Source organism: Odocoileus virginianus, chromosome 27 (assembly GCF_023699985.2).
Source record: "Odocoileus virginianus isolate 20LAN1187 ecotype Illinois chromosome 27, Ovbor_1.2, whole genome shotgun sequence".
NCBI classification, from domain to species: Eukaryota; Metazoa; Chordata; class Mammalia; order Artiodactyla; family Cervidae; genus Odocoileus; species Odocoileus virginianus.
Window position 1 is genome coordinate 12255240 of NC_069700.1, and position 25256 is coordinate 12280495.

The window sequence follows — 25256 nt, forward strand, 5'->3', positions numbered from 1 at the left end:
TTCCCCTCCTATTCCCAGCTGTGCATAGAACACAACTCATCACTCAGGCAAAGGCAGAGGAAGACAATCACAAAGAACCCAGCAATCCTGAAGCGAACTTATGCTCAAGCCATCCCCTGGTGGCTCAGTGATAAAGAATCCTCCTGCCAATGCAGGAGATGCGGGTTCAATCCCTGGATCGGGAAAATCCCCTGGAGTAGGAAATGGCAACCCACTCCAGTGTTCTTGCTGGGAGATTCCATGGACAGAGGAGCTTGGCAGGCTACGGTCCATGAGGTCGCAAAGAATCAGACAAGACTCAGCAACTAAACAACAAACCCCACGACAAGCCCCACATCGCATAGGCGGGAAGCCCGACATGCAAAGATGCCGCCTGGCTTTTCCAACCTCATGCTGCTGGAAACAGCCAGGTTTCCTGACTCCTGCCTACTGTTCTTTCCCAGCAGCAAGAGGAAACAACTTCCCTCCACGGGGAAATGTGAACCACTCCCGTCTTCGGCAGTATTGGCAACCACACCAGCACAGAAGGAGGAGGAGAACTTGTTGTGGCATTTTTTTCTTTTCAGTCTTATGACACGGCCCTCTGCTAGCACAATGTTATCGTGAAGAAACAGTCGGGGCCTGCCTGTGAAGGGATCTCCCTACCAAGGCTGGAGGATCCCACTCCTGGCTGGAGACTAACACAGCAAGCCTGGAAATACAGCTGAACCCTCTGAAAAATGGACCCCACCTCACCAGTGTCACACAGGTGCAGGGAGAGCTGACAAATTATAGTTTGTAAGGTAGCTGGAAACCTGCTTTAGAGACGCGACATTTTTATTCATCATTTAATAGCTTCCAGTGTCAAGTGGAGGAAAAGCCACACATTTTTACCTCCCACTGAAAAAAGGCATTTTGTCATAACATGAAGCATTTCCCAAATCCATTCTTAACAAATTATAGAAATACAGATTTCCTATTTCCCTTCTGAAGGAATGACTCTATCTCCTTTAAGAAAGACACTTAGCAGAGAGATGACTAGAATTCAAATTTCCCAAGTTCATTTGAATACGAAGTTCAATGACTATCCAAGTTAAAACCAGGCAAAAATATTTTCCCTTGCAAACCAGAAATTTATTGGAAGTAATTACAAGATGATACACTAAAAAATTAACTTCCAATGCTTTTAAGAAAGAAAACTATTGTGCTAATAGTCCTATTAATCTAAGAGTTTTCCGAGGTCGAAATAAGGCGTCTGCTTTCCCAGAGGAGTCATCAAAAAGGAAGGCAACGAAGGGTGAATGTCTTTTCAAGTATATTCAGTCATTCATTCCATAAATATTTACTGAGTCTTTACTTGTGCCAGGTATTGTTCTAGGCTCTGAGGCTACAAAAGTGGAGAGAAAAGTCTTTGTTTTCACAGAGCTCACATTCCAGTGTTACTGAGAGGGTGAATTAATTCTGAGGTTTCAGAAAAACCACAGGAATCAGAGACAGTACCACTCCAGGTATTTTCCTGGATTGTCCAAGCATACAGCCTTCAAGGTAAAATTAAATTACTTCTTCACTTTGAAGTCAAAATATAGTAAAGAATATTTCTTCCTTTTTTAACACTTCTTTGGGCATATTTAAAGTATCCAAAGTTTTGACACATGTCACACTCAGAAAATCAGAGCCAAGTTCAAGATAACAGACATATTCATCACCCCTCCCCAGACTGGTTCACACCTTTTGTGATCCCTTTCACATCTCCCTGAGCCATCTCACCGCCAGTAACCCCAATCTGATTTCTGTCACTACAGATTAGTTTGCTTTTTTGAGAACAGAATTCATGAGACCTCCTTCATCCAGCACATTGATGTTGAGATTCATCCATGGCATTGTGTGTAGCAATCACTCATTCCTTTTCATGGCTGAGTAGTATTCCATAATGTGACCACTTTCCAGGTTGGTGCCATGACAAATGAGGCTGTCTAATTCTGATAAACTCTCTTTCCCCTGAGTCCCAGTTTGCATCACACATTTTTTTTTCAAACAGCTTTCTCCAAAGACCCCCAGCATTTAAGGTTTTCCATCCCTCCCTTCAGATATCCCAGAGAACTTAGGATATACCACATGTGGCTAATGGAGAAGGCATCCCTTCATCCTGGAAACAGATTTTAAAGATCATGAAAAACCTCACCTTGTGTTGTTCATCCCCAGGGTCTTACCTGTGAATATTGGATATGCTCGCAGTGACCATGATTCCATAGCACATTAACACCAGCACAAAAAGATGCACAGAATACCTGCAGGATATCATGGGGAGAAAGGGAGGACACTGAATGTATTTCATATTATCATACCTTTTGGTGGTCTCCACCTCCACTCCCACCAAAAAGCAAGTGATCAGTCAACTCATGTATATTTAAGAGAAAATAAATCAAGTATTTTCATTCTATGCAAGTAAGATACCTTGATAAGTCACTAGGAAGTCATGACATAGACCTCCAACTGCAGAGAAGAGAGTTCTTTCTAACTTTAAAGTATCAAGACCAAAACTGAGCTGCCCCAGACACCATCACTTTGACCAGGGGGTGATTCAAAATACTCATCATCCTTTCTCAAATTTTCACTGGAGGAAGAGGAGCCATAAGCTACTACTCTGAACAAATTCCCTCAAGCTGGACTTCTAGAAATGTTCATTCCTAGAACTTCTTTCCTAAGAAGTGTCCCTCCCAGGGAACCTGCCCAGCTTACCTAGTAGAGAAAAGGCTTTCCCTGCTAAAGAAAGACACATTCCCATAGACGGGCCCTAAAACTATTCTTCTACTCTAAGTGCAGGATTAATGCCAGCATCTCTAGCAGTGATACAAGAAAAACACCAATAGCTTTAACACTTAGGAAAAGATCCTTGCTAGGAAAATTTAACCTTAGAGCATTCTATTTACATGACCCTGGGTGAGATCAGCAGAAGTCTAATTTTAAGAAAAACTCACTGAATTAACTTCTATTAGAGTCAATCTCTTGGTTTCAGTTTCTGGAGATTCCTGCAATATCCCCATTATTTTACAATAAGAGTAAATGTCATATTTTTTCTTCCTTAGTGTCTGTGAAATGCTAAGAGTATCTCCACAAAAACACTCAAATGATAAACATTTAGAATGTAGGAGGTTCATACTCACCAGCCAAAACAAAAGATGACAAAATAGATGCCAAAAATGGTGGCAAATGCATGCCGGACATCAGGACTGGTTTTACCAGGACTCAAGTAGAGGCGGAACCAGAAAGCAGCAAACAACGCAAAGAGCTGGCAGGCCACAAAATTCACCTATAAAGGGAAATGAGAATCAGAACCTTTACTGTTTGGCCTGTGTGTGAATTTTCTTTCCCTCCTTCTTTCAGATTCTACATCAAGATGCCTCTCAGACATGGATGTTCTGATCAGTACAGCATTCGTTTGGAGGAGGTTAAAAGATAACCATACCCTCATCTGGTAGAAGAAGTGATAAACCCAAAAGTTTCTTCTCCAATCCTTTGAGATGAGGCAAAGTTGCTTTCCCACCGACAAACTGGAGATTTTTTTTTACTGGAAAGAGCCTTAGTTGACTGTGAGGTCACTTTGCTGAGCATCTTCCCTACCCCCAGCCCTTAAGATAAAGAAGGTATTCTTTTTGAGATGCAGATGAATCAAATCCTTGAGGTTTCCCTCACTGTGAAGTGAAAGTTGCTCAGTTGTGTCCAACTCTTTGCAACCCCATGGACTACACAGGCCATGGAATTCTCCAGGCCAGAATACTGGAGTGGGTAGCCTTTCCCTTCCCCAGGGGATCTTCCCAACCCACAGATTGAACCCAGGTTTCCCGCATTGCAGGCGGATTCTTTACCAGCTGAGCCATAAGGGAAACCCAAGAATACTGGAGTGGGGAGCCTATCCCTTCTCCAGGGATCTTCCCGACCCAGGAATCGAACTGGGGTCTCCTGCACTGCAGGCAGATTCTTTACCAACTGAGCTATCAAGGGAAGCCCTTTCCCTCACTGGTACCTAAGAAATCAAATGCTTCTCCAAAACAATCATCAGCTGGTTTCTGGGGCTTTTTTTAAAGATTTTTAAAAATATGGACCATTTTTTTAAAGTCTTTATTGAACCTGTTATAATATTGCTTCTGCTTTATGTTTTGGTTTTTTGGCCCTGAGGTATGTGGGATCTTAGCTCCCCAACCAGGGATCGAACCAGCAACCTGCTGCAGGGAATGAAGTCTTAACCAGAGAAGTCCCTCATCAGCTGTTTTCTAATTTTTCTCTTTTTAAATTAACAACAAATAAGAGCATTGCCCAAATCCAAGGGGGTACCCCCAAAGGCCCTCAGAAAAAGAGACAGCCCTGCATTAAACTTTTAATATCAAAACTATCTAGTTATGCAAAATAGGTACTATATTTCCTTAGAAAAATCTCAATGACCTCTCTCTCAAAAATATTTTACCTAAAAGAAACTATAAAATATCTATAATTTCCTGATACCCTTAGGTATGCAGAGTACATCATGAAAAACGCTGGGCTGAAGCACAAGCTGCAATCAAGATTGCCAGGAAAAATATCAATAACCTCAGATATGCAGATGACACCACCCTTATGGCAGAAAGTGAAGAAGAACTAAGGAGCCTCTTGATGAAGGTGAAAGAGGAGAGTGAAAAAGTTGGCTTAAAACTCAACATTCAGAAAACTAAGATTGTGGCATCTAGTCCCATCACTTCATGGCAAATAGATGGGGAAACAGTGAGAGACTTTATTTCGGGGGGCTCCAAAATCACTGCAGATGGTGGCTGCAGCCATGAAATCAAAAGACACTTGCTCCTTCGAAGAAAAGTTATGACCAATCTAGACAGCATATTAAAAAGCAGAGACATTACTTTGCCAACAAAGGTCCATCCAGTCAAAGCTATGGTTTTTCTAGTAGTCATGTATGGATGTGAGAGTTGGATTATAAAGAAGTTGAGTGCTGAAGAATTGATGCTTTTGAACTGTGGTATTGGAGAAGACTCTTGAGAATCCCTTCGACTGCAAGGAGATCCAATCAGTCCATCCTAAAGGAGATCAGTTCTGAATATTCATTGGAAGGACTAATGCTGAAACTCCAATACTTTGGCCACCTGATGCGAAGAGCTGACTCATTGGAAAAGACCCTGATGCTAGGAAAGACTGAAGGCAGGAGGAGAAGGGGACGACAGAGGATGAGATGGTTGGATGGCATCACCAACTCAATGGACATGAGTTTGAGTAAACTCTGGGAGTTGGTGATGGACAGGGAGGCCTGGCGCGCTGCAGTCCATGGGGTCGAAAAGAGTCGGACACAACTGAGCAACTAAACTAAACTGAACTGATAGCCTTAGGAAAGAGCAAGGGACTTAACACAAAATATATTGAAAGGTTTAACCATTAAATTAACCCTAGAAAAGTAATTTAGCCTTTTCAGAGTATTCAGAATGAAAACTTCAGTATCAGTTTGCTTTTAGAAGGGATCAAGGATATAGTATCTGAATAAATCCTCAACTTCAGCCTTGACAGTTTTTTATGGTACAGAAAAAACTGTGGCTGTTAGTGAAATTCATCAGGGTTATTATGCTCCATGGTAGGGCTGGACGTAGGCGACATCAACTCTACTCCAGCTTAACTGTTTTGGTAATAAAAGAAAACAAGAATGTTCCTTATAATTCATAGGAAATACTTTTAGAGAATTTTATTTTGAAGAATTGACTGTGCTGATTTTCCCCTCTATTTGGAGATCGCTCTCCACAAGTCTTTCCAAAAACATGTTCCCAGTACAGTCCCACCCTCACTCTCTACCTTGAAAGACGGAGATGAGGTGAAGTTTGATCCTCTCTTGTGTAACCTGGTTGTATCTCTTTACAGACTAAATGTACAGCCAGCATCTCACACATAGGGACTTCCAGGCAGTCCAGTGTTAAGATTTCACCTTCCAATGTAGGGAGTGCGGGTTTGCTCCCTGGTCAGAGAGCTAAGATCCCACATGCCTCAGGGCCAAAAACCCAAAACATAAAACAGAAGCAATATTATAACAAATTCAATAAAGACTTTAAAAAATGGTACACATCAAAAAAAAAAAAACCTTTAAAGAAAAAAACCTCATGAACACACAAATAGAAAAATAACTGTCTCAGCAAGGTTCTGAATGTAAAGGAACTAACAACTAGAAAGTCAAAGTTACGATCATCTGTAGGTGATCAATCACATGTTCCTTCCTTCTCTCAGTCCAGAGACCAGCCCACAGTGGAACGTGGTGACTCAGAAGTGCAAACAAGGAGAAATCGGCTCCATTCTTTCTGGCTGGCCAGTAATCACTGAGCATCGCTGGCCATGAGGAGTGATTCAGAAAGGCTACCCACTCCAGTATTCTGGCCCAGAGAATTCCATGGACTGTACAGTCCATGGGGTGGCAGAGAGTCGGACACGACTGAGTGACTTCCACTCACGCTCAGGGGCTAGAACAGCAGTTCTCAGAAGTGTGGCTCCAGCCCAGCAGCCTCACCTGCAAACCTGTTAGAAGCACACACTCTCGGGCCCCACCCCTGACCTACTGGATATTTCCAGGGTGGGCCCAGCAATCTGCATTTATCATTCCCCCCAAGAGACTGTGATGCACACTCAAGCTTGAGATCCACTGGACTAGAGGAGAAAGAAGGCATGATCTCTGCCTGCAGGAGCTTATAGTCTACCTGGCAACAGAACACAGATAATCCATAAGTAATTGTAAAATGACATTAACGCTATGTGCCCTTTACACCCAAAGTAAATGAGAAGTTCACGGTTAAGGAGGGATGCGATTCAGATGGACAATCAGGAAATAAATGAAAACTGAGGAATGTTAGGAACATTTAAAAATACTGTTGCCTAGGCCCTCTCCTCAAGCATTCTGATGTAACTGGCCTGACGACAGGACTTTTCAAAGCATTCAGGTGATTCTTCTATGCAGGCAGGATGGATACAACTTGGTTTGGAAGAAGAGAGTCCTGCAGAGGCACCCATTATGAGCTGGACTTTTCCAGAATGAAAAACACAGGATAGGGAGGTTGGACTGTGCAAGTTACGGGCAAGGATGAAGTGAAATAGATTTAAGAGTGATCAAAGCCTGCATCCATCACTCAGTCAACCCCAAGTCTCCTGAGCTGGGCTGGTTGTCTTCAAGACCCCTCTAAACCTATCTCCAAGGAACAGCGAGCCTCACTTTGGGAAAATCACATCTGACTTTGTTACCCTAGGGATTGAAAAAGAGAAAAAGACGACTCACTTGGCCATGGGAGCAATCTGCTATTTTTTATAATAGTCACCGTAATATCATGTGTAACCAACAGAATGCCCTCGTTCTGCCACTAAAAGGTCAACTGGGTGGACTTAGGTAATTCATGGGTTAATTTCACAAACATTTACTGATTGACTCCATACATAGGATACTGGGGACAGTGAGCAAGACATTGTCACTACCCTCAAGTAAAGAAGAGGAAACTTTCATGCTCTGGGTTTCAATTCCTTTTGAAGTGGTCTTCCATCCCTAATGGATTCTGATTCCACATCTAACCAGAATCTTTTTCCCTGAACTGTTGGTGCCCAAATGCAACACTTCACTATGGATTAAAAGTTTCCCCCCTGGACACAAACACAACCCACCCCTCCACCTTCTCCCCAGCAGTGAGTCTCTAGCCAACCCTCAGATGGCGAGCTGAGGGTTCCAGAGCAAACTATTCTATGGCGAAATTGAAAACACACAACGGCAGCACTTAGTTCTAGCAGGCAGGTTCTAGCAGAATTGCTTTTCAATTACTAGAGGTACATCCTAAAAGGTACATGCTGAGCCACAATTAGATACCACTTCACACCCATTAGGATGGTGATTATTTTAAAAACAATGAGCATTGGCAAGGATTTAGGGAAATTAGAATCCTTGTACACTGCTGGTGGGAATCGAAAATGGTACAGTTGCTATGGAAAACAGTACGGTGGTTCTTCAAAAACTTATAATACAGCAATTCCACTTTTGGGTGTATACCCAAAAGAACTGAAAGCAGGGTCCTGAAGAGATATCTGCCCGCTAGGTTTAGAGCAGCATTATTTTCAACAGTCAAAAGACAAAAACAACCCAAATGTTTATCAACAGATGAATGGATAAGCAAAATGTGGTATAAATACATACAATGGAATATTGTTCAACCTTAAAATGGGGGAAATTCTGACACATGCTACAACACAGATTAACCCTGAAGATATTATCCTAAGTGAAATAATCTAGACACAGAAGGACAAATATCTGATTACACTTATATAAGGTACCAGGCTTCCCTCATAGATCAACTGGTAAAGAATCCACCTGCAATGCGTGAGACCTGGGTTCGATCCGTGGGTTGGGAAGATCCCCTGAAGAAGGGAAAGGCTACCCACTCCAGTATTCTGGCCTGGAGAATGCCATGGACTGTGTAGTCCATGGGGTTGCAAAGAGTTGGACATGACTGAGTGACTTTCACTTCACTTCATATGAGGTACCTAGAAAAATAAAACTTATCAAGACTGAAAGCAGAGTGGTGCTTGCCAGGGACTGAGGGGTGGAGAGAATAGGATTATTACCGAATGGGTATGGAGTTCCAGTTTTACAAGATGAAGAGAGTTCTGGAGATGGATGATTTGGTAATAGCTGCGTGATAAGAGTGAGTGTACTTACTGCCACTAAATTGTACTACATGCTTCAAAACGGGAAACCTTGTATCTTGTATACCTTACCACGGTTTTAAAAATATACACAGGCTGGAACACGATATCCATTTCTTTGTGTTTCCTAGTTTATATCAATACTGGTAGCTGGTAGGAACTATGACCATCTCTGCAGCCAAGAGTAGCTACCTGACAGCAACTCATATACAAACATTATTAGATCTTTGCTCCTTTCCTCTCTGAAGGGTTAACAAAACTGGACATTATATTTTACATATATATATGTTACATTTTAGAAGTAAATCCACAAAGGGGTTTGACTTAATCTATGGGATCTACTTCCAAATAATCTTAAAGGGAGGGAGAGTGGAGTGAGTATAAGTCAGTGGCCCCCAACTCGGGATGGTGTGTCCCCAGGGGACATTTCCTGTTGTCATAACCAGAAAGTGGGGAGGGGTGTAGTGCTACTGGCATAGTAGGTGCAGGCCAGGGATCCTGCTAAATATCCTACAAGGCACAGGACAGCCTCCGATCCAAAGACTCTTCCAGTCTAAAATGTCAATAGCGCCAAGGTGAAGAACCCCTGGTATTGATGAAACAAGGCTGGCCATGAGTTGAAAACCACTGAGTTGGCGTGTTAGGCACATGAAAAGTTTGCTCTACTGTTATCTCCACATTCACCTTTATGTTTACCCTTTTTCATAATAAATATGTTTTTAAAATGACACAGCTCTGGGACTTCCCTGGTGGTCCAGTGGCTAAGACGCTGTGCCCCCAGTGCAGGGGGTCTGGGTTCAACCCCTGGTCAGGGAGCCAGAGCCCACATCCCACAGTGAAGACCCCGTGTGTCGCAACCAAGATCCGTCACAGCCAAAAAAATTAAAAAATATTTAAAAAAATAACACAACTCTGGAAGACAAGTCACTGACCTGACATAATACAAATTTTAAACCCTAGTGATTCCAAGTAGTTGAAATGAAGGTTTCTTTATCCTCATCAGAGAAACAGCTAAGTTAGTGAGGAAATACATATTAATATAGGAACAAACCAAAACAGTAAGGGGATGATGCCTTCCTAAATAGGAAAAGAACCACCTTTTATGAAATGATCAAACTCCTGAAAGAAGAAAGCCAAAATTGTCACAAATAGAAGAGAAAAGGATTCCCCTTCAATTATAATGAAATAGAACCAGGGCTTCCTTCCCTGATGGCCCAGTGGTAAAGAATCCGCCTGCCAATGGAGACATGAGTTTGATCCTTGGGTTGGGAAGATCTCCTGGAGTAGGAGATGGCAACCCACTCCAGTATTCTTGCCTGGAGAATTCCACGGACAAAGGAGCCTGGTGGGTTTGTGGGCTGCGGTCCATGGGGTCACAAGAGTCAAACCCGACTTAGAGACTCAACAACAGTCTCCTGGGCTGAAAGACCTGGCTTCACCACTTACAGGTTGAAGAGTTACAAAGCCATTTCGTCCTGGCGCCTAGTGCATGTGGTGTAGGTAATAACAGCAGTAGTAGGGACTTCCCCATTGGTCCAGTGGTTAAAACTCCAAGCTCCCAGGGCAGGGTTCAATCCCTGGTCAGGGAACTAAGATCCCTCATGCCACGTGGTATGGACAAAAAAAAAAAAAAAAAAATAGTAGTAGTCCTCCTCAAGTTGTTTTATGGACTAAAGAAGTTAATTTAGAAGATTACTCAAAACAGTCCTGGTGCTGACAAGTACTTGCTCTTAATATTATTCTATATCCACTAAATTAACAGAGGAGGAGAAGGAGGCAACAGAGAATGAGATGGTTGGATGGCATTACTGACTCAATAGTCATGAGTTTGAGCAAACTCCGGGAGACAGTGAAGGACAGGGAAGCCTGGTGCCCTGCAGTCCATGTCATCACAAAGAGTTGGACACACCTTAGCGACTGAACAACAACGACAACACACAAACTGTGCATTCGATAAACTTAATACGCAGTCACCAGTTAAGTCACAGCACTTAACTGCTGTGTTGTTAAGAACTGGCTTCCCCAGTCTCCTTACTGTTGCCCTTGGACTGATTCCCTTTCCCACCCATCATTCAAGCAGCTGCCCAAGCCCTCCACATTCCTTTCTCCCCCAGGGACAGGCCATGCAGCCTAGGGTGAGAGAGGCAATCCCTGGGTTTTCCAGTTCCTGAGTAGAGTTTTCTAAACCTAAAGCAGAGATAAATCTGAAAGTCAAAGCAGTCTCCAGAAACATAGGAAAGTTTTTCTTTTTCCTTTTTAATTCTGAAAGCTTATCTTCATAGCTCAAGAGCAAAAGTGAAGAATTTAAAGCATGGAGTTTCACCCTAATCCCAGAGGACAGAAAAGCTCTTAATGATATGAGAGCTATTTTTCGGCACAAAAGTTGATAAAATTGTTTGGCCAGCAGACTGAAGGAGAGATTCCATGGGGTAGAACTAGCACTTAGGGCGTCCCCAGTGGCTCAGCAGTAAAGAATCTGCCTGTAATGCAGGAGCTGTGGGTTCAATCCCTGGGTCAAGAAGATCCCATGGAGGAGGGCATGTCAACCCACTCCAGTATTCTTGCCTGAAGAATCCCATGGGCAGAGGAGCCTGGTGGGCTACAGTCCACAGGGTCACAAAGAGTTGGACATGACTGAAGCAACTTAGCACAGAACCACACAGGACCAGCACTTAAGACACCGGGACAAAAGGGTAAAAGGAAAGATGCTCAGACCATTAAGTGGATGGGATGCCTAGAAAAGTCTAGAGGAAGGATGCAGGTATCACAGTAGATGAGATGGTTGCCTGGCTTCTCAGAATGCAGCCGGGGGAGATGGCCAACTGTATAGAGAAGCACTCTAGAGGAACACAAAGATGGAGAGGCCAGCAAAGTCCCAGTGGCACCGGGACCAGATGCCCGCCAAGAGCACAAACTCTGCAACTCATTCCCAGGTGCTGCTGCTGCTGTTGCTAAGTCGCTTCAGTCGTGTCCGACTCTGTGTGACCCCATAGACAGCAGCCCACCAGACTCTGCCATCCCTGGGATTCTCCAGGCAAGAACACTGGAGTGGGTTGCCATTTCCTTCTCCAATGCATGAAAGTGAAAAGTGAAAGTGAAGTCGCTTAGTCGTGTCTGACTTCTAGCGACCCCATGGACTGGAGCCTATCAGGCTCCTCCGTCCATGGGATTTTCCAGGAAGGATTACTGGAGTGGGGTGCCATTGCCTTCTCCGATTCCCAGGTGCAGAGGGAGACAAACCTTCACAGCCTTAAACAGGAGGTGAGCTGCCTAAAACTGGCAATTCAGCTTGAAAACTAAATTAAGTTTAGTAGGGAAAAATGTTTAAAGTTCTACTTTTTTGCATTATCTGTCTGTGGCTATAAATCTTTTTTTTACATATTTTGCTTTATATTGGGATATAGATGATTAACAATGTTTTGATAATTTCAGGTAAATAGCAAAGGGACTCAACTATACATTATAAACATGTATCCATTCTCGCCCAAACTCCCCTCCTAGCCAGTCTGGTGTGACTGTAAATTTTAAAACCACAATTTCCTATTAGAAATGTGCACCAAATTTTTAATACACATACATAAAAAAAGACACCTCAATATTATTTCTAATGGCAAAAAGAAGCAAACTAAAAGTTCAACAATTAGTAAAGACATTGGTTAACACGTGAAAAAAAAGGATGCACCTGGCACTATAATCCTTTCAAATGAATATGGTAAATAGTATTTACTACGAATAACACTTTTGACCAATTCCTGGAAATTTATTCATTGGAATGATAAAAAGCTTAATGCCGAACAAAAGTCAAGATATTATTTACAAGACAAAATGAAGCAAAATCTACCTACATATAGGATAATAGAGGGATAGTAATTAATGGTAAACCTGTTCAGTACAACAGTATTAAAAATGGGCCTTATAAAGCACCTATAATAAAATGAAAAACATTTGCTATAACTAATAAGCAGAAGATAAAACTACATAGATATGTACAACTATATTTTAAAAAAGGATTAATCTCAAAAATATACAAGCAACTCCTCCAGCTCAACTCCAGAAAAACAAATGACCCAATCAAAAAATGGGCCAAAGAACTAAACAGACATTTCTCCAAGGAAGACATACAGATGGCTAACAAACACATGAAAAGATGCTCAACATCACTCATTATCAGAGAAATGCAAATCAAAACCACAATGAGGTACCATTATACGCCAGTCAGGATGGCTGCTATCCAAAAGTCTACAAGCAATAAATGCTGGAGAGGGTGTGGAGAAAAGGGAACCCTCTTACACTGTTGGTGGGAATGCAAATTAGTACAGCCACTATGGAAAACAGTGTGGAGATTTCTTAAAAAACTGGAAATAGAATTGCCATATGACCCAGCAATCCCACTTCTGGGCATACACACCAAGGAAACCAGATCTGAAAGAGACACATGCACCCCAATGTTCATCACAGCACTGTTTATAATAGCCAGGACATGGAAGCAACCCAGATGCCCATCAGCAGACGAATGGATGAAGAAGCTGTGGTACATATACACCATGGAATATTACTCAGCCATTAAAAAGAATTCATTTGAATCAGTTCTAATGAGATGGATGAAACTGGAGCCCATTATACAGAGTGAAGTAAGCCAGAAAGATAAAGACCATTACAGTATACTAACACATATATATGGAATTTAGAAAGATGGTAATGATAACCCTATATGCAAAACAGAAAATGAGACTCAGATGTATAGAACAGACTTGTGGACTCTGGGAGAAGGCGAGGGTGGGATGTTTCAAGAGAACAGCATTGAAACATGTATATTATCTATAGTGAAACAGATCACCAGCCCAGGTTGGGTGCATGAGACAAGTGCTCGGGCCTGGTGCACTGGGAAGACCCAGAGGGATTGGGTGGAGAGGGAGGTGGGAGGGGGGACCGGGATGGGGAATACATGTAAATCCATGGCTAATTCATTTCAGTGTATGACAAAAACTACTGTAATGATGTAAAGTAATTAGCCTCCAACTAATAAAAATAAATGGGAAAAAAAAAAACAGTAGCATGTGAAAAGGCAAAGACATGTAAAATTAAATATGGCTCTTTTATCAGGATGGCAGGAATCTTAGCAAATTCTTTGTAAATTTTTTTCCAATTTATAATTGCAATTTCCATATGGAATTTCTCATACACACACACCACACACAATCAGGGCATTTAAGAAACTCTTAACAATTCTTATTTAATTCTACTTACTCTATCCTCAGGGCTACATTTATTAGCACTTACTATATAAATCAAGTTTAGGGAGGAATTAGGCATAAACAGAAGTTAACTTAAAAAAAGCTTCATCTTAAAGAAAAATGTGCTTTTTACAGGCAGCAAAATGTCAGGAGTTAACCATGTAGATGGGCAAAGAAGATGAAAATAGGTAGTTTTATTTTAATAAACCCTTCCCTGGTGGTTTCAGACACAAAAGAATCTGCCTGCAATGCAGGAGACACAGGTTTGATCCCTGGGTCAGGAAGATCCCCTGGAGAAGGGGATGGCAACCCACTCCAGTATTCTTGCCTGGGAAATCCCATGGACTGGCGGGCTACAGTCCATGGGGTAGCAAACAGTCAGACACGACCAAGCAACTAACACTTTCACACTTTCATATTTAAAAGGAAGATGTGCCAAGTTATTATTTTTCTACTGATGCCCTCCCTCTAGAGCAGGAAAGCAAGCTGCATTTCCATTCATGGTGTCCAACAACACGCCCTTCACAATGAAAGGATTGCCCAGGCCCTTCTGCAGAAGGAAATGGTACAACACAGCTCTTTTGATCAAACACAACTCAGATTCAGCAAGAGCTCAATTTCCACCACTCTCACAAGATTTCAAAGTCACGGCAAGGAGGTGGGAGGGAGTTCCAACAGGGAGGGGACATATTACCTATGGCTGATTCATGTGTGGCAGAAACTAACCCAATATTGTAAAGTAATTACCCTCCCATTAAAAAGAAAAAAAAAAAAAAATACGTGCCCAAGGGTCTGACTTATTTCACCAAAGGCCCATCACTTAGTGCTTAGTCGCTCAGTTGTGTCTGACTCTTTGAAACTCCATGGACTGTAGCCCACCAGGCTCCTCTGTCCATGGGGATTCTTCAGGCAAGGATACTGGAGTGGGTTGCATGTCTTCCTCCAGGGGATCTTCCCAACCCAGGGATGGAACCAGGGTCTCCTGCATTGCAGGTGGATTCTTTACCACCTGAGCCACAGGGAAGCCCAATCACGGTGAGCTGCAATCTTCCAATGGAAGTTTTCAATCTTTCTGCTGTCATGTGCTGCTTGAAAGGCAGTTCTTGGGGATTTATGTTCCAAAAAAAAAAAAAACCCCAAACTTTGCCAGGAGCGCAAAACATTGCCTGCCTCCTAATGAAGAGATGCAAGCTGGCTATTTTTAACAAACAGCAAATATTAACAATCCAAAATTATTTCCCTACCACAGTGATTTACCGGCGGCTCACCAATGAGACAAAGGCAGCTGTTCAGGCCTGGAATGTTTTTCTCAGCAGCACTGCCTTATATGCCCCAAGACGAAACCAACCTAATTAAACAACTCCTTATTTAAAGGCAAGGCCTCCCTCTTTCACAAACAGTGCTCTTTTGCATTGCCTCCTACAAATGAATGTGGCTGGGGAAGAGAACAAAAAATGCAATTCCTTTCTGTACCACAAAACAAAAAGTGGCTGTACCATACTCTTTAGCTACTTTGCACTTTCAAAGACATCCTTGTCATACTTTAATTCCAAGCTCCTTGGGAGGTCAGCAAGAAATGCCTTCAAATCTGATAAGCCATTTTCCAAGCTTGTAGGTAAGCAAACAGTACTTAAAAGTGATAATCAACGTGCAAATTTATAACCAAACTCCTGATATTCCATCTCACTGTAACAATCAACACTTCTTTTTTTGAGTGCTTACCAAGTGTCAGGCACAGTGATAAACTTTATATAGATGAAGTAGCTTACTCCCACTTTACGCAGGAGGAAAAGAAAAAACAAAGGCTGAATTCACAAAGCCAGTGAGCAACAGGGCCAGAGTTTAAAACCTGGCCTGAGTCCTTACTGAAGATATTGTATCACTTCCTTCACCTTCAAATAGTCTGCCCAGAAACACTATCACTCGGGGGAGAATTTAGTAGCTGCCGGTATTAGTTTGCTCAGGCTGCCGTGTCAAAGTATCACATACAGGAGGGCTTCAACAACAGAACTTTATTGCCTCACAATTCTGGAGGCCCCGAATTCAAGATGGCGGCAGGGCTGGTTTCTTCTGAGGCCTCTCTCCTTGGCTTGCAGACGGCCAACATCTCCTTCCCAGAGGGTCTTTCCAAATTTCCTCCTTTTTATAAGGGCATCGTCATTGGATTAGGACCCAAAAGAAAGACCTCATTTCACTCAGTGACCTCTTGAAAGATACTATCTCCAAATACAGTCAGGTTCTAAGATACTGGAGGAGGTTTATTGTTGTTCAGTCACTCAGTCGTGTCTGAATCTTTGCAACCCCACACTGCAACACGCCAGACTTCCCTGTCCTTCACCACCTCCCGGAGTTTGCTCAAACTCACCTCCACTGAGTCAGTGATGCCATCCAACCATCTGGGAGTTAGGACTTCAGAACGGGGTTTTGCAGGAACAGAATTTGGCCTGTAACACTTCCCAATAAAGAAGCCTCGACTCAAAGACAAGGAATGAAACAGACCTCATTTTCCTGGAGCCTGCAGGTGGGAAGTTGGCAACACCCAAACCAATCTGTGAGGGATGCCGTGAGGCTCAGCATAAGCTGGGGCCCCTTCCTTGCCTGGAGGTGCCTCTCAGCCCACTGCAAACAGCTACTGAGAGGCTTCCCAGCAGTGCCCTGGCCTCCCTGCTCCTACTCAGGTCAAAAGCTCATTAGCCTACAAAGGGTTTACACTTGTCTAGAAAGTTCATGATCCCTCAGCCTTTTGTTTCAAACACACACGTGTAAGTAATAACAATCAGCACTGATTGAGCATGTATGTGGACTGAGCAACACAAATACTGGCTGTTTTTCTAAATGTATGTGCTCAGTCACTCAGTTGCCTCTGACTCTTTTGCAACCCCAAGGACCGTAGCCTGCCAGGCTCCTCTGTCCATGGAATTTCCCAGGCAAGAACACTGGAGCAGGTTACCATTTCCTCCTCCAGGGGATCTTCCTGATTCAGGGTTTGAACCCTCATCTCCTGCATCGGCAAGGAGATTCTTTACCACTTCACATCTATCATCTCACTGAATCTTCCCAACAACCCTCAAGGACTATTGAAGAAACTAAGATGTAAAGTAAATGGCCCCCAAACACTCAGCTGCAGGGCAGCTCCAGGAATTAAAGCGAGATGCTTAGTCACTGCCTGTGGTTGTCTCCCAAGACCTCAGGCTTGTCCAGCGGGAGGCTTTAATTAAGCTGCTCGAAGTCATTTCCAACTCTTCAAATTGTGCAAACTTTCTCTCTGAGCTTTTTAAAAAAATTTTTTTAATATGGACTATTTTTAACATTTTTTATTGAATTTGTTACAATATTGCTTCTGTTTTATGTTTTGGTTTTTTGGCCCTAAGGCATGTGGGATCTCAGGCTCCCCAGTTAGGGATTAAACCCACACCCTCTACATCAGAAGGCAGTCTTAACCACTGGACCACCAGGGAAGTCCCCTTCTCTGACTTTTTATACTCACTTAACAAGCCTCTTTCCACTAGTTCAGAGTAAGTCATCCAGTCCTTCTGGAATGAGATAACCCTCCCTGGTGGTTCAGCAGTAAAGAATCCACCTGCAATGCAGGAGATGCAGGTTCGATCCCTGATCCAGGAAGATCCTCTGGAGAAAGAAATGGCAACCCACTCCAGTATAGTTGCCCGGGAAATCCCATCGACAGATGAGCTGGACAGGATACAGTCCATAGGGTCACAGAAGAGTCGGACACAATTTAGCAACTAAACACCTTTTCAGAACAGAATCCTATATACTTGATTAGAGTTTAAATTGTACAGGAAGACTCATGCTGACCTTATTCTGTAAATATCACACCATGTATTTATTATAATTTACAATGAAAACCCTTTAGAAACTGACTCCAGTGTATACAAAGGGGAAAAATACTTAAGCCATCTCTTTAGCCATGGCAAAGAAAAACCTTAATATAGGTGGGTAGTATCTTTTAAGGATATCCCTCTAGCTTGCCTCCCACCCCATAAACCATATCCTTATAATCACTGGCCAAGAAGACAGGGAAGACTGGATAGAATTCAGGAGGAATATTCGAGGAATCCTGGAAAACCTTGTCCAGAAGCATGCTGGCACCCACCTCCCTGGAGATACCATTTCCCCATTAGAATTAATTTCATTGTTAGTTAATAATAGCTAGTATTTAGAGTAGTCTTCACTGGTGGCTCAGACGGTAGAGAATCCACCTGCAGTGTGGGAGACCTGGGTTCAATCCCAGGGTCAGGAAGATCCCCTAGAGAAGGGAAAGGCAACCCACTCTGGTATTCTGTCCTGGAGAACTCTACAGAGAAGCCTGTTGGGCTACCAGTCCATGGGATCACAAAGAGTTGGACCTGCCTGAGTGACTAACACTATCAGTATTTAGAGTGCTAACTATCGGGATGGCCAAAAGCTTCATTTGGTTTTTTCCATCACATCTTACAGAAAAACCCAGATGAACTTTTGACCAACCCCATATATTCTAGCACTGCTCTAATCCTTCTGCCTGTAAGTCACAGAGAGGTTACAAAAGTTTCCTAAGTATCACACACCTAGTAAGCGGCAATATGGGAATTTAAACTTGGGGATACAGGGTTCAGAGTTCATCTGCTCAGCCCCCCAGAATGATTCATTTAGTTCAATCTTCTCATGTAATTCCAACATTTCATTTTTCAGATAAGAAAAGCGGAGCCCAGAGATGGCCAATCACTCAGCCAGGTTCACCATCACCAAGCAACAGACCGCCCTGACTCCAATCCAGCGCACCCTCCCAAAAGTCCCCACCAGCCTTGGGTGTAGGGGCTTCCCTGGTGGCTTGGTGGTACAGAATCCGCTTACAACACAAAAGATGCAGGAGACGAAGGTTTGATCTCTGGGTCAGGAATATGCCCTGGAGGAGGGCATGGCAACCCACTCCAGTATTCCTGCCTGGAGAGTCCCATGGACAGAGGAGCCTGGCGGGCTACAGTCCACAGGATCACAAAGAGTCGGACACGAATGAAGAGACTGATCACGCACATGCACACTTGGGTGTGGGGGGGAAATAAAGCAAGGTGCAGGGGATCCGCTAGGCCCATCTAGAAATGAGTTCTCACTGAAGACTCCTGAACTGCCAAAGGGAAGAGGGGACACCAGCTGCTGAAGGCAACACCACTGAACACACAATGCAATATCTGCAGACAACTTTATGATATTTTTAATTGAGATACAATTGACATAAAACATTATATTAGTTTCAGGTGTACAATGTGTCAGTAGCTCAGTCGTGTCCAACTCAGTGACCCCATGGGCTTCAGCCCACCAGGTTCCTCTGTCCATGGGCTTCTCCAGGCAAGAATACTGAAGTAGGCTGCCATTTCCTTCTGCAGGGGATCTTCCTGACCCAGGGATCGAACCTGCATCTCTTGTGTCTCCTGCATTGGCAGGCGGGCTCTTTATCAGCTAAGCCACTAAGACTCCCTTACTGGTGTACAACGTAATGACTCAGTATTTGCATATATTGTAAAATGATCAACAGAGTAAGTCTAGTTGATATCCATCACCATACAGTTACAACTTTTTTTTTCTTGTAATGAGAAATTTCAAGATCTATCCTGTAGTTACTGTATAACACAGGGAACAATATTCAATATCCTGTAATAACCTATAATGGAAAAATAATCTGAAAATATGTATATATACATATATATATATATATATATATATCATGAAGTGAAGTATGAAGTGTTAGTTGCTAGTCATGTCTGACTCCTTTGTGACCCCATGGACTGGTGCCTGCCAGGCTCCTCTGTCCATGGAATTCTCCAGGCAAGAATACTGGAGTGAGTTGTCATTCCCTTCTCCAGAGTATCTTCCCAACCCAGGGATCTAACCAGGGTCTCCTGCACTGCAGGAAGATTCTTTACCATCTGAGCCACGAGGGAAGCCCATATGTATCTCATAACAACTCTCAACTAGACATTTTCTTATAAAATTAATAAACGCTCATTTGAACAACTGAACAATACAGAGAAATGCAAGGAAAAAGCTCAGTTTCCCCATCGTCAAAACCTTCCACACACCATTCTTCTTAGCAACTACAATACGTGTTTAAATACTTTTTTCTATATTTACAAAAACATACCCATATACATGGTTTCTCCTTTTAATATAATCACGGTATAAAAATCACCTATAGCTCAATTTTTCACCTAAAATATGACAGACATCTTCCCAAGTCTGCTCACACTGAGCTAAGTCATACTGTTTAACACTGCATGATATTCCAAAACATTGTGTTGGAGGAGAGGGGAACACTCCCCACTTCATAGATTTCCATAAGGAAGAATAATCTCCACTCCCTTCCCTAGGAGGGAAAATATAAAAGGAGAATTTCCACCTTCTCCCCGCTCTGACTCCACACTTCCTTCCTTCCAGGAAGGGAGGAAATGACTAGCCCAACTGGTGAATCTGAGAGGAGACACTGGGCATGCTGGACTCACTGGGGACTGTGGCCTTTGGTGGCCAGTCTGCACTTAGACAAGGACATTCTCTGATCTGTGCTCCCTCCCCTGCTGTCCTTCCCACATCACTACCAGTTCAGTTCAGTCGCTCAGTCATATCCAACTCTTTACCACCCCATGAATCACAGCACGCCAGGCCTCCCTGTCCATCACCAACTCCCAGAGTTTACTTCAACTCATGTCCATCGAGTTGGTGATGCCATCCAGCCATCTCATCCTCTGTCGTCCCCTTCTCCTCCTGCCCCTAATCCCTCCCAGCATCAGGGTCTTTTCCAATGAGTCAACTCTTTGTATGAGGTGGCCAAAGTATTGGAGTTTCAACTTCAGCATCAGTCCTTCACTACCAGTAGTTGAGGGCATGCGTCCATCTCATTCAAGATAAGAATTCAAATAAGAAACACAGTCAGCTTTATCACAAATAAAGACAATATTTTGATCTGCCTCTGTCCCTTGGGTCTTATTTCCTAACTGGTTCCATAACTAGAAGGAGAGGGCTTCCCAGGTGGCTCAGTGGTTTAAAAAAAAAAAAAAATCTGCCTGCAATGCAGGCAATGCAAGAAATTCAGGTTGGATCTCTGGGTTGGGAAGATCCTCTGGAGGAGGAAACACAATTCACTCCAGTATTCATGCCTGAAGAACCCCATGGACAGAGGAGCCTGGAGGGCTATGCTGCATAGAGTCACAAAGGATCAGACACAACCGAACAACTGAGCATGTGCATGCATGCATGCTAGCTAGGGGAGGAATTGTTGCTTAGTTTCCCCAAACTCCAATATTTGGTATGCAGCATAATTTATGCCAGCATTTTCCAGCTGCTAAGTGGTTTCCAGTTTAGGGTCATTACAGATAGCATGATAAAAAAAAAAATCCTTGTTCATGCATCCTTATGTACTGGTGATTTTATGTCTACAAGATAAATCCCTAGGAGTTCAGTCAAAAGAAATGTTTATTTAAAATTTTAAATAAAAATTTGAAGCAATTTTTTACTTCCATCCTCCCCACCAGTTACATATGAGTATATGTCCTTACCCCTCACACTTGGATGCTATGAATCTGTTCAATTTTTCCAATCAGGTAAAGAACTAGTGGTATATTCATTTCAATTAGCATTTTCCTGACTACTGGTTGAGCATCTTTTCATTTATTATTGGCCTTTGGCCAATGGATTTATTAACCACAAGACTCACTTTCATTACTGTAAAAAGAGCATCATGCAGATGAGTTAAAGCATTCAGATTTGATCAATAAGACAGTGTCCTTTGGAATCTGTGGGGATTGGTTCTAGGACCCCAACAGATACCAAAATCTGTGGATGCTCAAGTCTCTTATAGAAAATAGCCAAGTACTGCCAAACCTCCTTATTCTCAGATTCTGTCTGTGGATTCAACAAACTGCAGATCTGCAGACAATGCAGCAGACTGTAATGAAAGCTAGTGGTGTAAAGAGTTAAGATCATAGGCTCTGGAGCCAGACTGCTGAGACTTGAATCCCCCCCCAACTCACCCCATAGCTGTACAACTTTGGCTAGTTATGTAACCTCTACCCCCAATTCTTCTGTAAAATGGGGACAATAATATAGCTACCCTCATAGAAGTAATACTTAATATTGAGTCATAGATTTAATGATTTAATGCTTATAAAGTGATTATTAGCATGGTGCCTGTCCAGCATGAAATACTGAGTGTGTGCTAAATGGCACCTCTTTTCTTTTCCATCAGGCTGTCTACGCAATACAGCAACAAGGAGAAAAGCACAAATATATTCATTCGAGTTGATCAATTTCTCTGCACATCCTTCAGTAAAAAAACATATAAATGATGACCACTCCCCACTCCATCTCTGAGGACTTTCCAGGTGGCGCTAGTGGTAAAGAATCCGCCTGCCAGTGCAGGAGAGGTAAGACAGGTTGGATCCCTGGGCTGGGAAGATCCCCTGGAGGAGGGCATGGTAACCCACTCCCGTATTCTTGCCTGGAGAATCCCATGGACAGAGGGGCCTGGCGGGCTATGGTGGATAGGATCGCAGAGGCAGACACGATTGAAGTGGCTTAGCACGCTGATGGTCTACCAAATGCATAATAAGTTCCTATATAGTTGGCAAGTGTGTTAGTCGTTCAGTTATGCCCGACTCTTGGCAACCCCATGGACTGCAAAACTCCAGGCTCCTCCATCCATGGGATTTTCCAGGCAAGAATACTGGAGTGGGTTGCCATTTCCTTCTCCAGAAGATCTTCTGGATCCAGAAATCAAACATAGGTCTCCTGCACTACAGGCAGATTCTTTACCCACTGAGCTACCAGGGAAGCCTGTAGGCATATTTGGCACCTGTCCTAGATGTAAAATGAAATTAGCCCATCTTCACCCAAATGAGATTCAATTGAGTTGATGATGGTGCTTTAAAGAGGCCACATTCATTATCCTAACATTTTTAAAACATCTCATTATTTAAAATTCTGAGACATTACACATTTGAAATAGTACAATCAATCAAGAAATATGAATCCAATCAGCATGGAGCATGAATCAATTATACTCTGGTTCTACATTGTCATTTTATTTTTTAAAAAAAGTAACTACCCACATACACACACACACATCCACACACTGTGTTTGGCTGCTTCATGTCACTAGGGAGGCAGTAAGTACAAATATCGTCAGTGGTTTCCCAATGGGTAAAATGGAGAGGTTAAATAAGGTGTCTTAACGAGAGAGAGGAAAACAGACTCCCAAGTCACCTCTGTCCCCAATAATCTATTGCTGCCTCCTGAACAAAAAGCCTGACTTAAACAATTTCTTTTGTGGTGGGCTATAAACCCTTCAAAGAAAGTGCCCTCTACAGGTAGATCCGCTTTCCCATCACCCATAATATTATTTACTATTTACTATTTAAGACATTACTGTGAGTAAGATCTTTAGAGAAAATGAAAATGCAGAACTCGGAGCTATATTTTCTTATGCAACTTCCCTAGGGTGTGACCAATTATCTCACACAGTTACAAAATTCTCAAATGTCTCAAAACAGAATTAATTTTCACTTCCAGTTGAAAATAAAACATAGCACCATTTAGCTTTCATAAAATAGAACTCTTGTGGGAACAGGTGGGATATAACATAAATGTCACAATTCCAAGAGTGGAGAGACCCAAGCCCTAGTGGTCACTATACAACCAGGGAATATCAAAATGGGAATACCTGTGATTCTGCCTGGTCACTAAGTCCTAAGCTATTTACAATTCCTATTAGGTAAATCACCTTCTCTAAAATAACTGCTGTGACCAAGTCACCAACCATCTCATTGGCCAAAGCCGGCAAATGGGACCCAGGAGCTGCCATGAGCTTTCAGCAACATTTGACGCAGAGCATTATTCTCTTCTCTTTCTGCTTGACTCCCTGACATTCCGTGGTGGTCTTCACCTTGGAAAGCTGCTCCGCCTAAGACGGTGCCCTCTGGGGGGCCATCCCAGGCCAGCTTCGCTTCCCAGGCCGAGATATACATCACAGGATCTCTTGTACTCCCATGCTTCTGATGACCAGCAGACGACTTCCAGATCTCTTTTCTTCAGCCCAGATGTCCCTCCTGAATCTCTAGGCATATACCCTGGTGCCTACTGGAATCCTCACTTGGATAAACCATAGACACCTCAATTTCGTGAGGTCCATAAGAGCTTATCACTTTCCCCTTCACCTCAGCCTCCTCTCTTAGGGTGGGCCCTTCAACCACCCAGCTGGTTAGGCCAGAAACCAGAGAACGTGTCCTTTGCCCTTAAATCCCATAAATTGAATCAACCTCCTGACTCTGTTCATTCTACCTCAGTCTCTTAAAGCCATCTGCTTCCCTCCATACTTCTACCTTAATTCAGGTCACCCTTCATTTCACCTGGACAATTTCAACAGCCATTGAACTCATCGCCTCAGACCATGCCCACTTCCTTCTCCCCTCTTCCTCCAAACTTTTAATCACGGCTTAGAAGTCACTCCCTCCAGGAAGGCTTCTCTTCTGACATTCCCGTAGTATCCTAAGCTTCTGTAGTCACAGCACTTCTTGAACTGTGTTGACCTCATTACCTGGGCAAACAGCTTCAAGAAGGTAAAGGTCGTGTCTTTACTTTTGATCAAAGTATCCATTTTGTTGTTATTCAGTTGTTCAGTCATGTCCAACTCTTTGTGACCCCACAGACTGCAGCATGCCAGGCTTCCCTGACCTTCACTGTCTCCCGGAGTGTGCTCAAACTTATGTCCATTGAGTCACTGATACAATCCAACCATCTCAACCTCTGTCGTCCCCTTCTCCTCCTGCCTTCAATCTTTCCCAGCATCAGGATCTTTTCCAATGAGTCAGCTCTTCGCATCAGGTGACCAAAGTATTGCAGCTTTAGCTTCAGCATCAGTCCTTCCAATGAATATTCAATGCATCCACGGTGCCTGCTCTATATTGGGTTCTCAATATTTGAATGAATGAATGAATGAATGGTAGGCTCAGGAGCAAGGGAGGTTAGCCAGCATGTTAAGGGGATAGGAAAAGACAGATAAACGAAAAGGAAAGCAGAAAACAAGTAATAAAAGAATCTGGAGATCATGCTCCCTCTTTATTTTGTAAAGAATACAGTTCCAGGCTTCTACCAGGTATTCAGAAACAGTTTGCTAAAAGGCTGATATACAAAAATGAACTGTTTTGGGGCCATGGGTGACTTTGCCAGAAGTATCTTTTGAGTTACAGGTGTCACTTTTTAAAATGACCAATGTTATTTCTTATTCAGCTATTTATATGTAGTTAATACAAAACAAACCTGATAATCTCTTTCCAATCTAATCCTTCCTCTCAACTTGAACAGAAA

General features: G+C 42.9%; 1 protein-coding gene across 2 annotated transcripts in view; it reads right to left on the reverse strand.

The window, feature by feature from the left end:
• Positions 1-25256, reverse strand: part of MBOAT1 (membrane bound O-acyltransferase domain containing 1) — a 107965-nt gene that overhangs the window by 43717 nt on the left and 38992 nt on the right. For both annotated transcript variants that reach the window (XM_070456200.1, XM_070456201.1), the window contains exons 2-3: positions 3144-3289; positions 2190-2267 (exon numbers count right to left, since the gene is read on the reverse strand). In XM_070456200.1, coding sequence (XP_070312301.1) covers positions 2190-2267; positions 3144-3289 — 224 coding nt within the window. The remainder of the gene's footprint in view (positions 1-2189; positions 2268-3143; positions 3290-25256) is intronic.